Source organism: Helianthus annuus, chromosome 17 (genome assembly GCF_002127325.2).
Source record: "Helianthus annuus cultivar XRQ/B chromosome 17, HanXRQr2.0-SUNRISE, whole genome shotgun sequence".
In the NCBI taxonomy this organism is placed as follows: domain Eukaryota; kingdom Viridiplantae; phylum Streptophyta; class Magnoliopsida; order Asterales; family Asteraceae; genus Helianthus; species Helianthus annuus.
In genome coordinates, this window is record NC_035449.2 from 168412526 (window position 1) to 168427894 (window position 15369).

The following is a 15369-nucleotide window of genomic DNA, read 5'->3' on the forward strand; positions in this document are numbered from 1 at the left end:
AGATTAAATTTATGCTTTGCCCCAAACTTAAATTTACGATTTTGCCTTGTAAAAAGAAAATTATAGTTTTGCCCACCGTTACAATCCTGCTAAATTACAATTTGGTTTCCAATTTAAAATTACAATTTCGCTACCAGTTCAAAATAAAATTTTGTTTTGCTCCCAGCTTAAAATTACGATTTTGCCCTCAGTAAAAATATTACGAATTTGCCCCCAATTCAAAATACAAAAATGGTTTTGCCCAGTTAAAAATATTATTTTACCTCCATTTTAAAATTACGATTTTACCCAAGCTAAAAATTGCAATGTTGCCATAGTTTTTTTTTTTTTTTTTTTTTTTTTTGACAAAACTATGGTTGTATTTTATTTTACTTGGTTTACTCAATTAAGTTTTTATTCGTGCCAAACAACTGCATAGCACTCACTATTTCATCCTAACAAATTATTGTTTTGCCTCCAACTCTAAATTACACGCTTGCCATCGTTTTAGTTATTTTTTTTTATCATAACTATGATAGTGTTTTACTTTATTTGGTTAACTAGATGCATCTTTTTTTATATCGTATTATAAGTAACATGTATAACTAACCGAAATAAATGTGTACATAATATTAAACTAAGAAATATTTGGTTTAGCGCCCCGCAACGCGGGCCGCGTTTTGATTTTTCCCTCAAGTAAAAATAAAAATATGACTTTGCCCCCAGCTAAAAGTCGTGTTAAGGAGCTGACTAACACTCTTTCTACTTTTTTTTCTAGCAAAAATGTGATACTTTTTTTTAATTGGTTAAGAATTATTCGACTATTGCTCCGTAACGCGGGCGGTGCAACATCTAGTGAAATAACAAAAATGAACATTCTCCTATATATTAACAATTGAAGTCTTTGAACAGTAACAAAGTCTTTGAACAGTAACACGAGGAGCATTTTTGGGCTTTCATACCAAACATGTCACCTTCTTCTCTTTTGCTATATCAACACAGAAGAAGAGGGTTTAGAGAGAGGAGTAAGAGATAGAGACAGAGACAGATTAGAGCTTCAGAGAGAGCAGACCCATCGTCTCCAGCTGGCCACGCTCTTGGCGGTGGTGATGGTCGGCTGGTTTTGACGCGGCAAACGGTAGAAGGCGGTGGTGGTTAAGGGTTTCGCTTCCCATTTTTCATTTTCTTTCGTAGTAAGAGAGAGAGATAGAGCAGCGATGGATAGAGAGAGAGGAGCGGCGGTCATGGAAAAACCGGCCAGGTCTCCGACCGGCCGCCCATGGTGGTGGTTGACGGCGACCGTGACGGCTGTGGCTTCTAGGATTCCGTCGAGGGTACTAGTGTCTCTCATCGGATGATCTAGACACAGAATTGGAAACTTGAAGGTGATCTTGAACAACCGCAACGTCAGAGTAGCTACAGTGCCAGGCAGGTGCTCATTCTCTCACTCTCTCTGTTTCTCCACCGTTGCAGCCACCAGCTTCCACCTACAAACTTACCTCCAATGACGTCGCTGCTGCTTCATTTTCCTCGCTTCACCTCCGGCTATGACCGTGTGTGATTAGGGACAGGTGCACACCAACTGTTTGATGTTTTGTCTCAGAAAAAACTTTCGGTTGAGTTAAATCTTATGACTCATTGATGTTTCTCAATTTAATAAATGAAATTGAGCCTAGCCTGCATGGAGTTACGAGTCATGTTTCATTAAGCAAACAATCGTGTCAGTCCATGGTTTGTTCAAAGTTATACCTCCTTCAAATTTTGTTATATATGAGTGTACCATTGTAGAACCTTCCTTCCTTCTTTTAAAAGATTATATAATTACACCCCCAACCAATTGAAGTTTGAAATTATTATGTCTGAATAGATTCGTATTCATTTCTCGCTACATTCAAGTTTGGATGATTTTGGCCCCTTGGTTCGGCTTGAATTAATCGAAAAATCAGTGGGTTGGATGCTTACTACAAAAAATATTAGCAAAGGCTATAAGAATGATGAATAACATGCTATTCAGTTTGCCTATTCGAAATACACATTAGGTGTGGACCATCAGTCATCTCAAAAAGATCAAGCTTTTGTGTATTCGCGGTCGTTTAGAACTATGAATCCATTTGCTATTTTGAAGGTGAATAATGTGTTTTGAGAGCACGTTTATGTGTTTTGCGGTTTAGCGCGCTGTGTTTCAGATCATACCTGAACTGGCATCAAGCAACTTTGGTGCTTATATAATCTCTTTGGTGCCGTCAGACGACTTTGGTGCTTATATAATCTCAATGTCACCTCAAAAGCCCGTTAAGAGTCATACCCTTCTTTGAAAAGCTAGCTGATCTTAAGGTTGGACCTGCTGCCATGGCTCGCTTATTTTCCATGTAGTGGTATAATAACCGATCAAATTGTAATGGCAGTATGGCACAAACAACATGCCTAATTTGTGGAATGTCTTGTCTTTGATTTCCAAGTGTCTGTGATGGTCATGTGGGTTTTTTTCCGCATGGCAATCGGCGTTACCCTTCAATTTGTGGATTTTTTTGGAAGAGCATCAAGCTTTGGATCTATTGTGATTGTTGGCTTCGATATTGTATCACATGTATGTATGAGTCCCTGCCATTTTTATTTATCGGATGCTTCAATGGCTATGATGGTCACCTGAGCTTTCTGTTGCGAGAATCAGTTAGCATATGGGTTATGCATATAAGTTGTTCTTTAAAAGTGGCTATGATGCTTTTAAGTTTGTGATGGTAAATGGGCTATGATGTTTGCCTGAGCCCTTTCGAGAACATATGGCTGGTACGTTTAACTTCAGGAATGTTTCAAGCTTATAAATGTTGTAAGCTGTGTTGTTTTCTTTGTAAGCTTTCCTTTGGAAGCCGCGTGTCCCGTTACCGTGTACTATATAACCTCACATGTTGTTGCTGATACTATTGTACATGTTGATGTTGACTATTTCCGTTGCTGGGTTGACTTTAGTTTTATTATACGACAAGTTTAAATTTGCAGAAATATATTTTTTTAGCCTTGGCAGGGCATCCGAGATGGTCATGTGAACGACTTTGCTTTCACATGGAAACCGGTTAGTGTGCATCCATAGCAAATCTATCCTCTTTCTTTGACTGTTTCCATATCTAAGCCCCTTTGTGTTTATTATTCTGTTATGTTTTCTGGTGATCCATTTCTTACACAAACATAAAGAGTACTGGTGGTTTAGCCCCCAATAGCATAAGAAACTTGAACAATGCAACCATTATTCATAACAAAGACAATAGCCGCTTCGAAAATAATTAGTAACTGACTTTGCTTAGTGATTACATGATCTTGGGCACACTTCACGACCTTTCCAGGTATGCTTTTCTATAGGTCTTTGTCGAGTGATTGTGGAATTGGAATACATTGGTGCATTTCAGCGAAATAACAAATTATAACCTAATTTAGTTTTTTTTTTTCTACATACATGCATCTACCAGCTTGATTGATTGACAGGTATAGAATTTTGGTGTTGGTTATGAATTTTGGTGCTGGTTATGAATTTTGGTGTTGGAACTTGCTTATGAATTTCGGAACTTGCTAATCCCCAGGTAGGTAACATGGCTCTTTTATCGCTTAAAACAATATATTTTTCCCAGAGATCTTAGTCAAATAATGTTTCATGTTAAGACCTTTTCCAGTTAGAAGTTATGGAGAGAACATAGTTCAGAGGCTTTTGGAAATTAATGCAATGGAGCTGAAAGTGATCCCAAGGGCCACCACGATAAGGCTGACCAAAATGGTAATCTCCATAAAGATGGTTTTATTTTTATCTCCATTTTTTACTACCTTTAAAGATGGTTTTATTATTGTTAGAAAGAAAAAATGGTAATCTGGTTTATAGTTGGGGGACTTGGCCTCGGTCATCAAGATCACCAAATGGAACAAGCTATATATGAGTCATTTAAGTTTTGTGGATTTCATAACTTATGTTTATTTATATGTGTTTGAATTTATCACCATAAATTATTAACATTATATACTGTAATGTTGTTTTCATTTTGATTCCTTATGAAACACGTCTGTATGTTTTTGTAATTCAACTTGATTGATGTTTTTTAAGTTTTGAATGTCATAGGTTATAATGGTTAATGTCTAATGCCATTTAACATTCCCCGCTGCAACGCGGGGGGCTTTCCATCTAACTTTTGTGGACGTTACGTCTTAATATGTATGCCTTGGCCGCAACGCGGCGGGGGTTCATCTAGTTATATCAAATAATAAATGCAACTAGTTAGCCATTGCACACATTTCAAGAACGAAAGACGATAAAATCGACAACAAGACATGTTTATGAGCTTCTAGAATGTATATTTAGTCAACTTTTATTACAAATTGAGTTTTGGGGCCGGCTGAGGCCCGGCGCAGGTCCTCCACACCACTTTCCTGGGCTCGGCTCGGCAAAAGCGACTCCCCATAGCCGGGGAGGAGGGGCCTACTTTTTCAAAAAAAAGTCGTTGTAACGGCTATGTATTATTTAAAAAACAAATTCCATTTTTCTATAAAACGCACCCATTTTCACCATATTTTCCCCACTTTCAACCCAAAACCCTCTCACTTTTATACCATTTTCTCCCCACTTTTATAAAAAACATTATCTTTTCATCCACAGTGCCATCTAATTCTTGGTGATCCTCGTCTTCGAATGAGGAAGAGGAGATGTTTTTCGCAAACGCTGTACTACGGGCGGGGCAGATTCTTATTGAAGAGGAAGAGGAAGACGTCTCGTCTGAAAGCGTTATTACCAGACGAATACGGATTAACAGAGACTGCGAAGGTTTATCATTAAAAAATTCAATTATCCTTATTCCTTATTTCCTCGTATTTATATATTTTTTACGACAGGAGGCGCACGAGAAATTGGTGAATGATTATTTTTCGGATGAACCACTTTACAATGACGAGATTTTCAGACGCAGGTTCCGAATGAATCGCCGGTTATTCACACGGATTGCTAATGATTTGGCGGGGCTAGACCCGTTTTTCACGCAACGACCTGATGCTCGAAATTATGAAGGGTTCACCACGTTACAAAAGTGTGTTGCGGCCATTCGCCAACTGGCGTACGGGACAGTGGCCGACGCTTTGGACGAGTACTTACAAATGTCAGCAAGAACTACGCGGGAATGTTTGTATCGGTTTTGCCATAATGTGGTGAAACTGTATAGCAAAAAATATTTGCGTAAACCAAACGCGTATGATGTTTAGCAGTGTACCAAGCTCATGAAGCACGGCACGGGTTTCCGGGAATGCTTGGTAGTATTGATTGTATGCATTGGGCGTGGCATAACTGCCCGACTGCGTGGCGCGGCCAATATACGCGAGGTGATCACGGCCATCCAACCTTGATACTTGAAGCCGTGGCATCACAAGTTTTGTGGATATGGCATTCTTTCTTTGGTCTCCCTGGTTCACTCAACGACCTCAACGTGTTATACCAATCGGCGATCTTTACCGATGTCGTTAATGGAACCGGTCCGTACACCCGTTTTACAGTTTCTGGGGTTGAGTATAGACGTGGGTATTATCTTGCTGACGGGATATATCCGTCTTGGTCTACAATTGTAAAGACTATTCCATATCCTGAGGACGAAAAAAGGAAAAAATTCACCAAGCGTCAAGAAGCTGCAAGAAAAGACATCGAACGTGCTTTTGGTGTCATACAAAAAAAATGGGCCGTCCTTGAACAACCGGCACGTGCGTTCACACCGAAGAGGTTGCGCCTTTGTATGTACGCTTGCATTTTGCTCCATAACATGATTATTGAAGACGAAGGTCGGGCGATTTGTGAGTATGATGAGAATGCATCTTACGGGAATACTGTCCCGGTTGATCCGCCACAACAGGATTTAAACTCGTTATCGCTAACCAACGACTTCACGCATGCAAACCTTCAACAGGATTTGGTAGAACATATTTGGAACAACGTTAACGTCGCGGACAGTGACGGTGACGAAGACGAGTAGTTATGTAATGGATTTTATTATCTTCCTTTATGTCTTTTTTTAAATCTAGTATTTTTTTTACAAATTTTAGGTAGCGTAAATTTTTTTTTTAGGTTATGTAATTTTTATTTATGTTATGTAATGGATTTTATTATCTTCCTTTATGTCTTATTTTTATTTAAATGTTGAATAGTTTTTATAATAGTTAAACAAATAAAATGAATTAAACAATTAAAAAATATGTGGGGTAGGCTCATCCTCCACCCCCCTCAAAATGCATGGAGGCCCATCCTCCATGAGATGGTGATGTGGCGCCTACGTGGTGGCCCATCCTCATGGGGATGAGCCTCCCCATACCCTTTAGCCTAACAGAAAAAATAAACTGAGTTAGTGATTTGGATGAAAATTTATAAAAATTATATGACAAAACTATTAATTCTTTTTCTAAAAACTCCATGTATATTCTTTTTTATTATATATGTAACAAAAATAATTAAATAAAAGAAATTAAAAAGGGTTTGAGTAAATTGCCAAAATCGTTCCTGTGGTTTTATATTTGTCAGTTTCATCCGAATATCCTCAACTTAACAGAAAAAATAAAATAAATTAGTGGTTAGGATGAAAATAGCAAAAAGTTACAAACGTTGGGGGCAATTTGGTATAAAAGTGTCATTTTGAACGAAAATGGCAAACGTGCCCAAACCTCAGGGACGATTTTGGCAATTAACTCTAAATATTAAAAACCAATATGTAATATTATAAACCAAATATTACACAAAACTAAAACTAATATAAACTAATTCAACCCAGCCCAGCCCAAAAGGCCCAGTAAAACAAAAGGTATAGCAAATATCATCATCATCCCCTAGGGTTTATTGCTAATTTCCTGCACCTACTGTCGCTATAAAAGCTCTAAATCTCTCCTCAACAATGGCAGTTACTATAATTCTTTTTTTGAATTTTTGATTTTTTTATTCAAACGGTCACAAAAAGCCTCGAACCCCGCCATTTTTTGTCTTTTTCTGGACCGTCTCAAACGTCTTCAACTCGACGCTCAGGACGAGGACGCGCGCACGCGCGGGGGGGGGGGGGGGGGTTGGGGGTCGCGGGGGCTGGACGGATGGGGGACGCTTCCCATACCGTCTAGCCTTATGATCACCATGACTTTTCACATTAGCGTCATGTGGTCATAACCAAAACCACTATTCTCTTATTTTAATTTATTTTTGTGAAAATGAAAAGACAGTATTGAAAAAGGAAAGGAGACCATGGTTGCCATGGTTTAATCTAGTGGTGGGAAAGTGGGCAATTTGGATGGGTTTGGGTAATGGGTCAAGATGAGTTTGGGTTAGGATGGGTATAGGTCAGGATGGGTATTTTAAAAAAAGGGTTGGATGGGTAATGGGTTTGAGTTAGAATGGGTATAGGTCAGTATGGGAATTTTAAAAAAATTATAAAAAATCAAAAAAATTCTAAAAAATTAAAAAAATTCTAGAAAATAAAAAAAAATATAAAAAATATAAAAAATAATAAAAATATAAAAAATCAAAAAATTTCAAAAAATAAAAAATTCTAAAAAATAAAAAAAAATTCTAAAAAATCAAAATATTCTAAAAAATAAAAAAATCAAAAACATTCTAAAAATTCCAAAAAATTCTAAAAAATTAAAAAAATAAAAAAAACTCTAAAAATAAAAAATTCTAAAAACCAAAAAAATTCTAAAAAATAAAAAAATCATAAAAATCCTAAAAAAGATTTTTAGATTTTTTTTTGGATTTTTTAGAATTTTTTGGTTTTTTATTATTTTTTTATATTTTAGAATTTTTTATTTAGATTTTTTTATTTTTTAGAATTTTTTTATTTTTTAGATTTTTTAGATATTTTTTTGATTTTTTATAATTTTTTGGATTTTTTAGAATTTTTTGAATTTTTTAGATTTTTTAGAATTTTTTGGATTTTTTGGATTTTTTTTTTATTTTTTAGAATATTTTAATTTTTAGAGTTTTTTTGATTATTTTTATTATTTTTAAACGAAGAACGACGGGAGAGTACTTCGGCGGCGATTTGTGAAGTGGCATTAGTTAGGGATTTTATCACATAGTCATCCTGACCCGTTTGGGTTTTATGTCATACCCATTTTGACCTACTCTTTTTTTTATTCACCGCTTCATAGCCCATCCTAACCCAGTGACTAATTTTGTTTGCCTCATTTTAACCCATTTTAAAATTTAAAATATCTATATCAACCCAAAATAGAATGGATGGGCTTGTTTTACTAGGTCTAGTTTAATCTATATCAACCATGATAGATGAGGAAGGAGATGGTGTAGCAATTCATTAATAATCTGCTATGCCAAATAATACATATCCTGCTCTAGTTGATCAATAATTTCGTAACTATTTTGTCAATCAACTCAGTCAAAATAGATAACTCAATAATTTTCCCATTACTTCAACTTAAGGATAAACTCGAAACTGGTACTAAAAGTACCAATCTCAAGAATCAAAATTTTAGGTACCGGTAGGGGTGTGTATGGGTCGGTTTGAGTCGGTTTTGACAAAAAACCATAACCATAACCGTAATGTCGGTTATTGGATAACTATAACCATAACCGATAGGTTATGGTGGTTATAGTTATTCGGTTTTAATGGTTATAGCGGGTCGGTTATGGGTCGTTAACCGTGTATTTAGCTTAGCTAAAAATAGCTTAATTTTTTTTAACATGGAATAAATTGTTATTGCATATTTGTATAAATTAATATATTACATAGTCTTAAAAAATACATATGATCTATAATATTAATACCCCAAATATTCAAATAAAGTGATACAATACATTCCACTAATTCAAATAAACTGTTCAAAAAAAATTAATTCAAATAAACATTCAACCAATAAGTACTAAAAATCTTCAGTCAAAAAATATCAAATATTAAAAATTTGGTGAAAAGTCCTAAATCCTATAAAGATTTATTACATGTTGGTTCGGTTCGGTTATTATGGGTATAGAAATAATGATAACCATAACCGACCCGCTACATCTGGTTTTCGAAAAACCATTAACCGTCCCACCGGTTTTTTATTTGGTTCGGTTTTGTCGGTTAATTCGGTTATGGTTTTGTTAATTCGGTTTTTTGCATACCCCTAGGTACCGGTATCAATATAAGGGCAGGCGGGGTGGGGGAGTCTCTCCCTGTGATACTTTGTTTCTACGCGTGGAATAATCAAACAAACCACCGCCACCTAGCAAATTTAACGCATGAATTTTAATTCCTGTGATATATTTCATGCGTGATAAATGGAAGGATGTGAGAGTTTATTGTTAAGTGCTCTAAATGATAGAATAATGAGTGATCACCACCCTCTACGTTAAAAAAAGTAAAAATTTAGGGATACTCATGTTTACGTCTTCAAATACTTATCCATTAAAAAGTACCGAGTCTCCAAGTATGTGCCCATGTTCAACCCCCATCTCTGCAACACCCATACGCAACGACAGACTTTTCGTCTTTTCTATAACAACCCATTATATTATATTTAACTATATAAACCACTAAATTCTTTTCAACCCATTACCAACATCTTCATCTTCTTCATCATCATCTTCATCATACCCATCAATGGACCGAGTCAATTTCAGGACCCAAATCCTCACCCGCCATCTTCAAACCCACCAAACCACCACCGATCTCCTCAACACCGCCCCATGTGTCAGCTACACCCCACCAGAACTCTCCGAACCATCACCCAACTTCGATACGACGTCGCTTCGTAAGCTTCTTGACGGTCAAAGTGTGGAGGATATCGATTACATATTCAATTTGATGATACAGAGTAATCTGTTTTGCCCCAGAGAAAGAGGGGGAAAAGTGTTTATTGCTCCCGATTTTAACCAGTCTATGGAGCAGCAGAGAGAGATGACGATGAGAAGAATTGATTATTTGAGAGAAAAAGGGGCGTTTGATGGGTGGTTTGATAGGAAAGGGCCTGAAGGTGATTTGTGGAGATTTGCTCAGGCTGAATCTGTTAGTGTTTTTGATCATTCTCTTGGGATCAAGCTTGGTGTTCATTTCTTTTTATGGTATGTTTAAAACCCTTGTTTTAATTTTAATTTTAATAATTTAGATCATTTGTATTTGATTTGAGAGTGATTAAATTCTGTTTTTTGGGGCTTAAATTGAGTGATTTGTGTTTTACTTTTATGGGTTTTTGTTAAATATGATTTTTTTGTATGTTTTTGCTTTAATGATTTTGATGGTTGTTTTTAGGGTCAATATAGGTAGACAATAAGCCTGAAAAGAGTAATTGCAGATGTAGATATTTTTTTAGACAAAGTGGTATTAGAATGTTCCTCCATGACTAGAATGCCTTAAGAATTAATAGTGAAATTGATGTGTTGTGTTCAAGTTAGGGATGATAGTCAACCATGTTGGGCTGTTGATGGTTACGGAATTCAAAACACATCGAAAACGACCCATATTTATTTTAGTGTCAAAGATGTTAACCATCTAAATGAGTCAGCCCAAACACGCGGGATAAGACTTTGGGACCAATAGGTCCTGGGTGGGGGGTTTTCCCATACTCCAGTGGTCCGTCAGTGATCTAAATTTGCAAGCCAACTTCATAAGTACTCGTTGACATATGAACTTTATAAGCTGTTAAAGTTGATGTACATAACTGTTTATAATAATTTCAGGGGCGGTGCGATCCGTTTCATGGGCACGAAACGTCATCATGATAAGTGGTATAAGCCAACCGAGACTTATGAAGTCAAGGGTTGCTTTGCAATGACCGAGTTAGGACATGGCAGCAATGTATGTAGTAAGGGTCAGTTGGTTTTTCAAATTAAAGGTGTCACATAGCCGTAATATGTAGTAAGGGTCAGTTGTTTTTCAGGTTAGAGGCATTGAAACGATCACTAGATACGATGCAAGCACTGGTGAATTTATCATCAACACTCCGTGTGAATCCGCTCAAAAGTATTGGATTGGAGGTGCAGCTAATGTAAGACTTCATTATTTCACTCTCCATTTAATATATAGTCTTTTAGTTTATTATGGCTTTCGTAATTCGTAATTTTGTAAATTGTTTTCAGCATGCTACACATACAGTCGTTTTCTCACAACTTGAAATCAGCGGTGTGAATCAAGGAGTGCATGCTTTTATAGCCCAGATCAGGGACGAAAATGGAAATGTATGTCCAAATATTCGTATCGCTGATTGTGGACATAAAATTGGTTTGAATGGTGTTGACAATGGTCGAATCTGGTATGAATAATTAAATTCCATACATATGTAGTGTATATATTATTTTTCAGATAGTTTAATCGTCACACGACCCGACCCGACCTGACCGTTTTGGCAGGGTTTAGTATTAATCTCGAGTCTACATGTGTTTCAGGTTTGACAATCTTAGGATACCTAGAGAAAACTTGTTGAATTCAGTTGCTGATGTGTCACCAGATGGGCAATATCTGAGTGCAATAAAAGATCCAGATCAGGTTGGTGAATTTATATAGAACCTTATTTTTTTTAATTTAAAGAAAACATATTATTAATATTTTTTGCTAATTTTTGACTCAATTCGTGTTTGATACTTGTTTTCAGAGATTTGCAGCCTTTTTGGCTCCTTTGACGTCTGGTCGTGTAACTATCGCTGCAAGTTCAATGAACACAACTAAGGTACTAGAATCTACACATTTATTTGTGTTTGTTTTTAGTTCCAACTATAATTGTTATTATTTGTGCTGTTTATTCTATATAGATTGGTTTAGCAACTGCAATAAGGTACTCTTTATCAAGGCGGGCCTTTTCAATTAGACCAAATGAACCTGAAGTTCTTCTGCTTGATTATCCTAGTCATCAAAGGCGCTTATTACCTCTTCTTGCAAAGACGTAAGTATCAAATATATACGTTTTAAAATAATGCAAAGACGTAAGTATCAAATATATACGTTTTAAAATAAAATTTTGTATGAAATTATATTTTACTCTTGAATTCAACTATGCAACTCGCCAACCTGACACAATTGACACTCCTATTACTGACCTTGTATTTTTTGTTGTTTGACAGATATGCTCTGAGTTTTGCTTCCAACTATTTGAAAATGATATATGTGAAGAGAACGCCGGAATCAATCAAAACCGTTCATGTCGTTTCTAGTGCACTCAAGGCTGTTCTAACTTGGCATTGCATGCGAACCCTACAGGTTGTAATTCTTCATAAACTATTTATTTAATTACTTACTGATTTTTCAAAATTTTATATGATCCTAACTTAGAGTTTTGTTAATTTTCGGTCAGGAATGTCGAGAAGCATGTGGTGGGCAAGGTATAAAAACCGAAAATCACGTTGGTCATCTAAAAAGCGAGTATGACGTGCAATTGACTTTTGAAGGTGACAACAATGTTCTGATGCAGCAGGTAATATAATTAAAAACCAATAATTAATATAAGTTTCTTTTTTAATTATAATAATAATCTATATTAATATATAATCGTGATTTACATATGTTAATCAGATTAGTAAGGCACTCCTGGCTGAGTTTTTGGCAGCCAAGAAACGGAACAAACCGATCAGAGGTTTGGGACTAGAACACTTGAATAAACCCGCCCCTATTATCCCGACTCATCTCACAAGCTCTACCCTCAGAACCACTCAATTTCAGGTAATAGTCAAAAGTTTTTGTATACTTTTAATTTTTGATTATTCAAAAATGTTATTTAAAAATGTATATATGGTTGCAGACCGACATCTTTTGTCTTCGAGAGAGAGATCTATTACATCGTTTTGTCACAGAAGTTTCACAATACCAATCTCAGGGAGAAAGCAAAGAGCATATATTTACTGTGGTGAATCCTCGTTATTAGTTTTTTTGTTTTAACGAATTTTAGTTGTTACATAAAGTTGTATATATTGATCCTGTGTTTCGTGTTTTTGTGCCATCAAGACTTATCAAACTGCTGAGGATTTGGGCAGAGCCTTCTCGGATCGTTTGATTCTACAAACATACCTTGATGTTGAAGCAACCGTACCAGAAGGTCCTTTGAAGGTAAACTTCTGTTCCTTTTAATTTATAGAGTAAATTACGAGGATGGTGTAAAATTATATTTAATAAAACATTGTTGCAGAGCGTACTAGGTTTAATGAGATCAATGTACACAACCATCGTGTTGGAAGAAGATGCATCGTTTCTTAGGTACGGTTACTTATCAACCGACAATGCTGCGGTGGTTAGGAAAGAGGTTCTGAAACTGTGCAGTGAACTAAGACCACACGCACTCTCTTTGGTGTCTTCTTTTGGAATCCCTGATGCTTTCTTGGCACCGATCGCTTTCAATTGGGTCGATGCCAATGCATGGTCCTCGGTTTAATGACAACATAAAAGCCGGTTAACCGCCTTGTTTTCTGTTACCTTTATAAAATAAGGAGTCATCATCAGTATGTTGTAAAATCAAGTAACAAGCTTCCTTGTTCTATTGTTGGTGTCCTTTTGGTTTTCATCATTTTCCTATTGTATATGCATGGTAAACCGGGTCTTATTACATTCTTGAGCCTGTGAAGGCGTTGTGTAATCAGTTTCTTTATATGCTTACAATACTGGATGAATCTTTTATCTGTTAACATAAATATAACTTCCCAGAAAACTTAATTACTCATTTTCGGAAAATTCATACCAACTACTGAAGATTTTGTAATATGATGAAACCGATTAGCAGTGGTGCTGGCGGCCATGCGGGTGAGTTTCTTTTGGCTGAACAGGACATCCCGATGTTATCTTGCAATCCTGTCGAAGTTCGGTTTTTTCACTCCTTTACATGTTGATAAAATCTATATCTAGTAACAGCTGATGTCTTTTTGGTCTAGTGGTGTTAGGTGTTTATCTTCACTAAAGTGGTCTGGTTCAAGTCCCTCAAAGCGAGCATTAGGTGGATTTTAGGCGTAGATTTCAAGAAGGTTGGTAATACAATGGCTTAAAATCATGAACCATTCTCATTGATACAATATATCTATAGATACAATATTGACGCGTGACCACCTTGCGCTATAAACAATTTGCATTGTAAAGCATATACAAATATTACTAGTCTAATATAACACCAAGTCTAAGGAGAGGATGGCAAATGCTTAGACTGGATCTGAATCATTGAACATTTGAACAAAACTCGTGGTATACCCTTTGTGAAAATATCTGCAAGCTAGTAATGAGAAGGAACATGTAAAATTCGGATTTGGGTATGAATCAGACAGAACTCGTGGTATACCCTTCAGATTCAATGCTTTATACTCCAACCGTATGTAATGTAAAATAATCAACCATAAATCAAATAAAATTTATAGGTAAGATTAAATATATTATAATGTGGTATTTAATCTTGTAGCCATATAATCATTTATATAATATCTAGATCAAAATATATTAAACCAATTATATAATTAGTTGGTAATTGTTGATGGACCATATTACCCTTATTAGCTAATTAGGTTTCCTCTTGTGTGTATATATAAGGAGATAATTAGAGAGGTTAAGGGTTATACAATTATTATCATCACCATAACATCAAAAATCATTCCCCTCTACATCTCTCTCTCTCCATACGAACTCAAACCCTAGAGTTCGGTACTACCATAAAAAACTTACACCCTAAGGAGGAACCTGATCATCCTGACAATCATGTCGAACTCCATGGCTGCTTCTCTGACTGGATTCTCTGCTGGTCTGTCTGCTGTTACAGGTATTTCTAATATGCTTTCCATTATTTTTATCCAGAACTGATCAACATTGGTATCAGAGCATATGTTGATAAATCAATTTTGTTTGTTTCCATGAATCTGGAAAACAGTTTTATGAAATCGAATTCGAATAAACTTTAAATTCGGATAAACTCTAAAGTTCGAACTCGGATAAACTTTATTCACGTCTTAAATAATCACTAGTCCGAAATCTGTATAAAGATATAAAAAATTTCAGTTTTCGGATTCCAGATGTTATTTAATTTTTTAGGGTTCATCATAATGTTCTTAAGAAAATTCGAAAAATTCCCCTAGTTTGGAACGAATTCAGGATCGAAGGGTGTTTTTCCTGTTTTTGATCTAGTTTTATCTATTAAAATTTTCGAAATCTGTTATAATTTTAATGGATAATATTTTCGAAATCTATCTCTATTATTAAAGCAAAATAACTTTGACTATTTGACTATGATGTGGCATTGCTCTTGATGCAGAGAATTAAGATTTGAGCGTCATTTTGCTTTTTACTCCTATATTCCTTCACACGCCTCTCATATGCTCTTTATATGGAAACTGCAATCAATCATCAATCAGTTGAAAATCTTCTCCAAAATTACAAATACCTTTCTATTATTATCTCTTATATACTCTCTATGTTTAATTAGAGGATTCAAACGCGAATTGTCTTCTCC

General features: G+C 35.7%; 2 protein-coding genes and 1 long non-coding RNA gene across 3 annotated transcripts; all 3 read left to right on the forward strand.

The window, feature by feature from the left end:
- Nucleotides 1-912: 912 nt before the first annotated feature.
- Nucleotides 913-4038, forward strand: LOC110922191. Its single transcript, XR_002582948.2, has 2 exons — nucleotides 913-3551; nucleotides 3631-4038. It is a non-coding gene; the product is annotated as an uncharacterized LOC110922191 (long non-coding RNA).
- Nucleotides 4039-4645: 607 nt separating this feature from the next.
- On the forward strand, nucleotides 4646-5966 carry LOC110925209 (putative nuclease HARBI1). The gene is made up of 3 exons (XM_022169176.1): nucleotides 4646-4777; nucleotides 4846-5128; nucleotides 5212-5966. Exons 1-3 carry the CDS (start codon nucleotides 4646-4648, stop codon nucleotides 5964-5966), a joined length of 1170 nt encoding a protein of 389 aa, XP_022024868.1.
- Nucleotides 5967-9388: 3422 nt separating this feature from the next.
- Nucleotides 9389-13570, forward strand: LOC110923146 (acyl-coenzyme A oxidase 3, peroxisomal). Its single transcript, XM_022167322.2, has 13 exons — nucleotides 9389-10027; nucleotides 10643-10760; nucleotides 10843-10950; nucleotides 11042-11214; nucleotides 11348-11447; nucleotides 11554-11628; nucleotides 11711-11841; nucleotides 12020-12155; nucleotides 12250-12369; nucleotides 12468-12614; nucleotides 12694-12798; nucleotides 12897-12998; nucleotides 13078-13570. The coding sequence occupies exons 1-13, from the start codon at nucleotides 9567-9569 to the stop codon at nucleotides 13318-13320; spliced, it is 2019 nt and encodes a 672-aa protein (XP_022023014.1). The 5' UTR covers nucleotides 9389-9566; the 3' UTR covers nucleotides 13321-13570.
- The last annotated feature ends 1799 nt before the right edge of the window (nucleotides 13571-15369 follow it).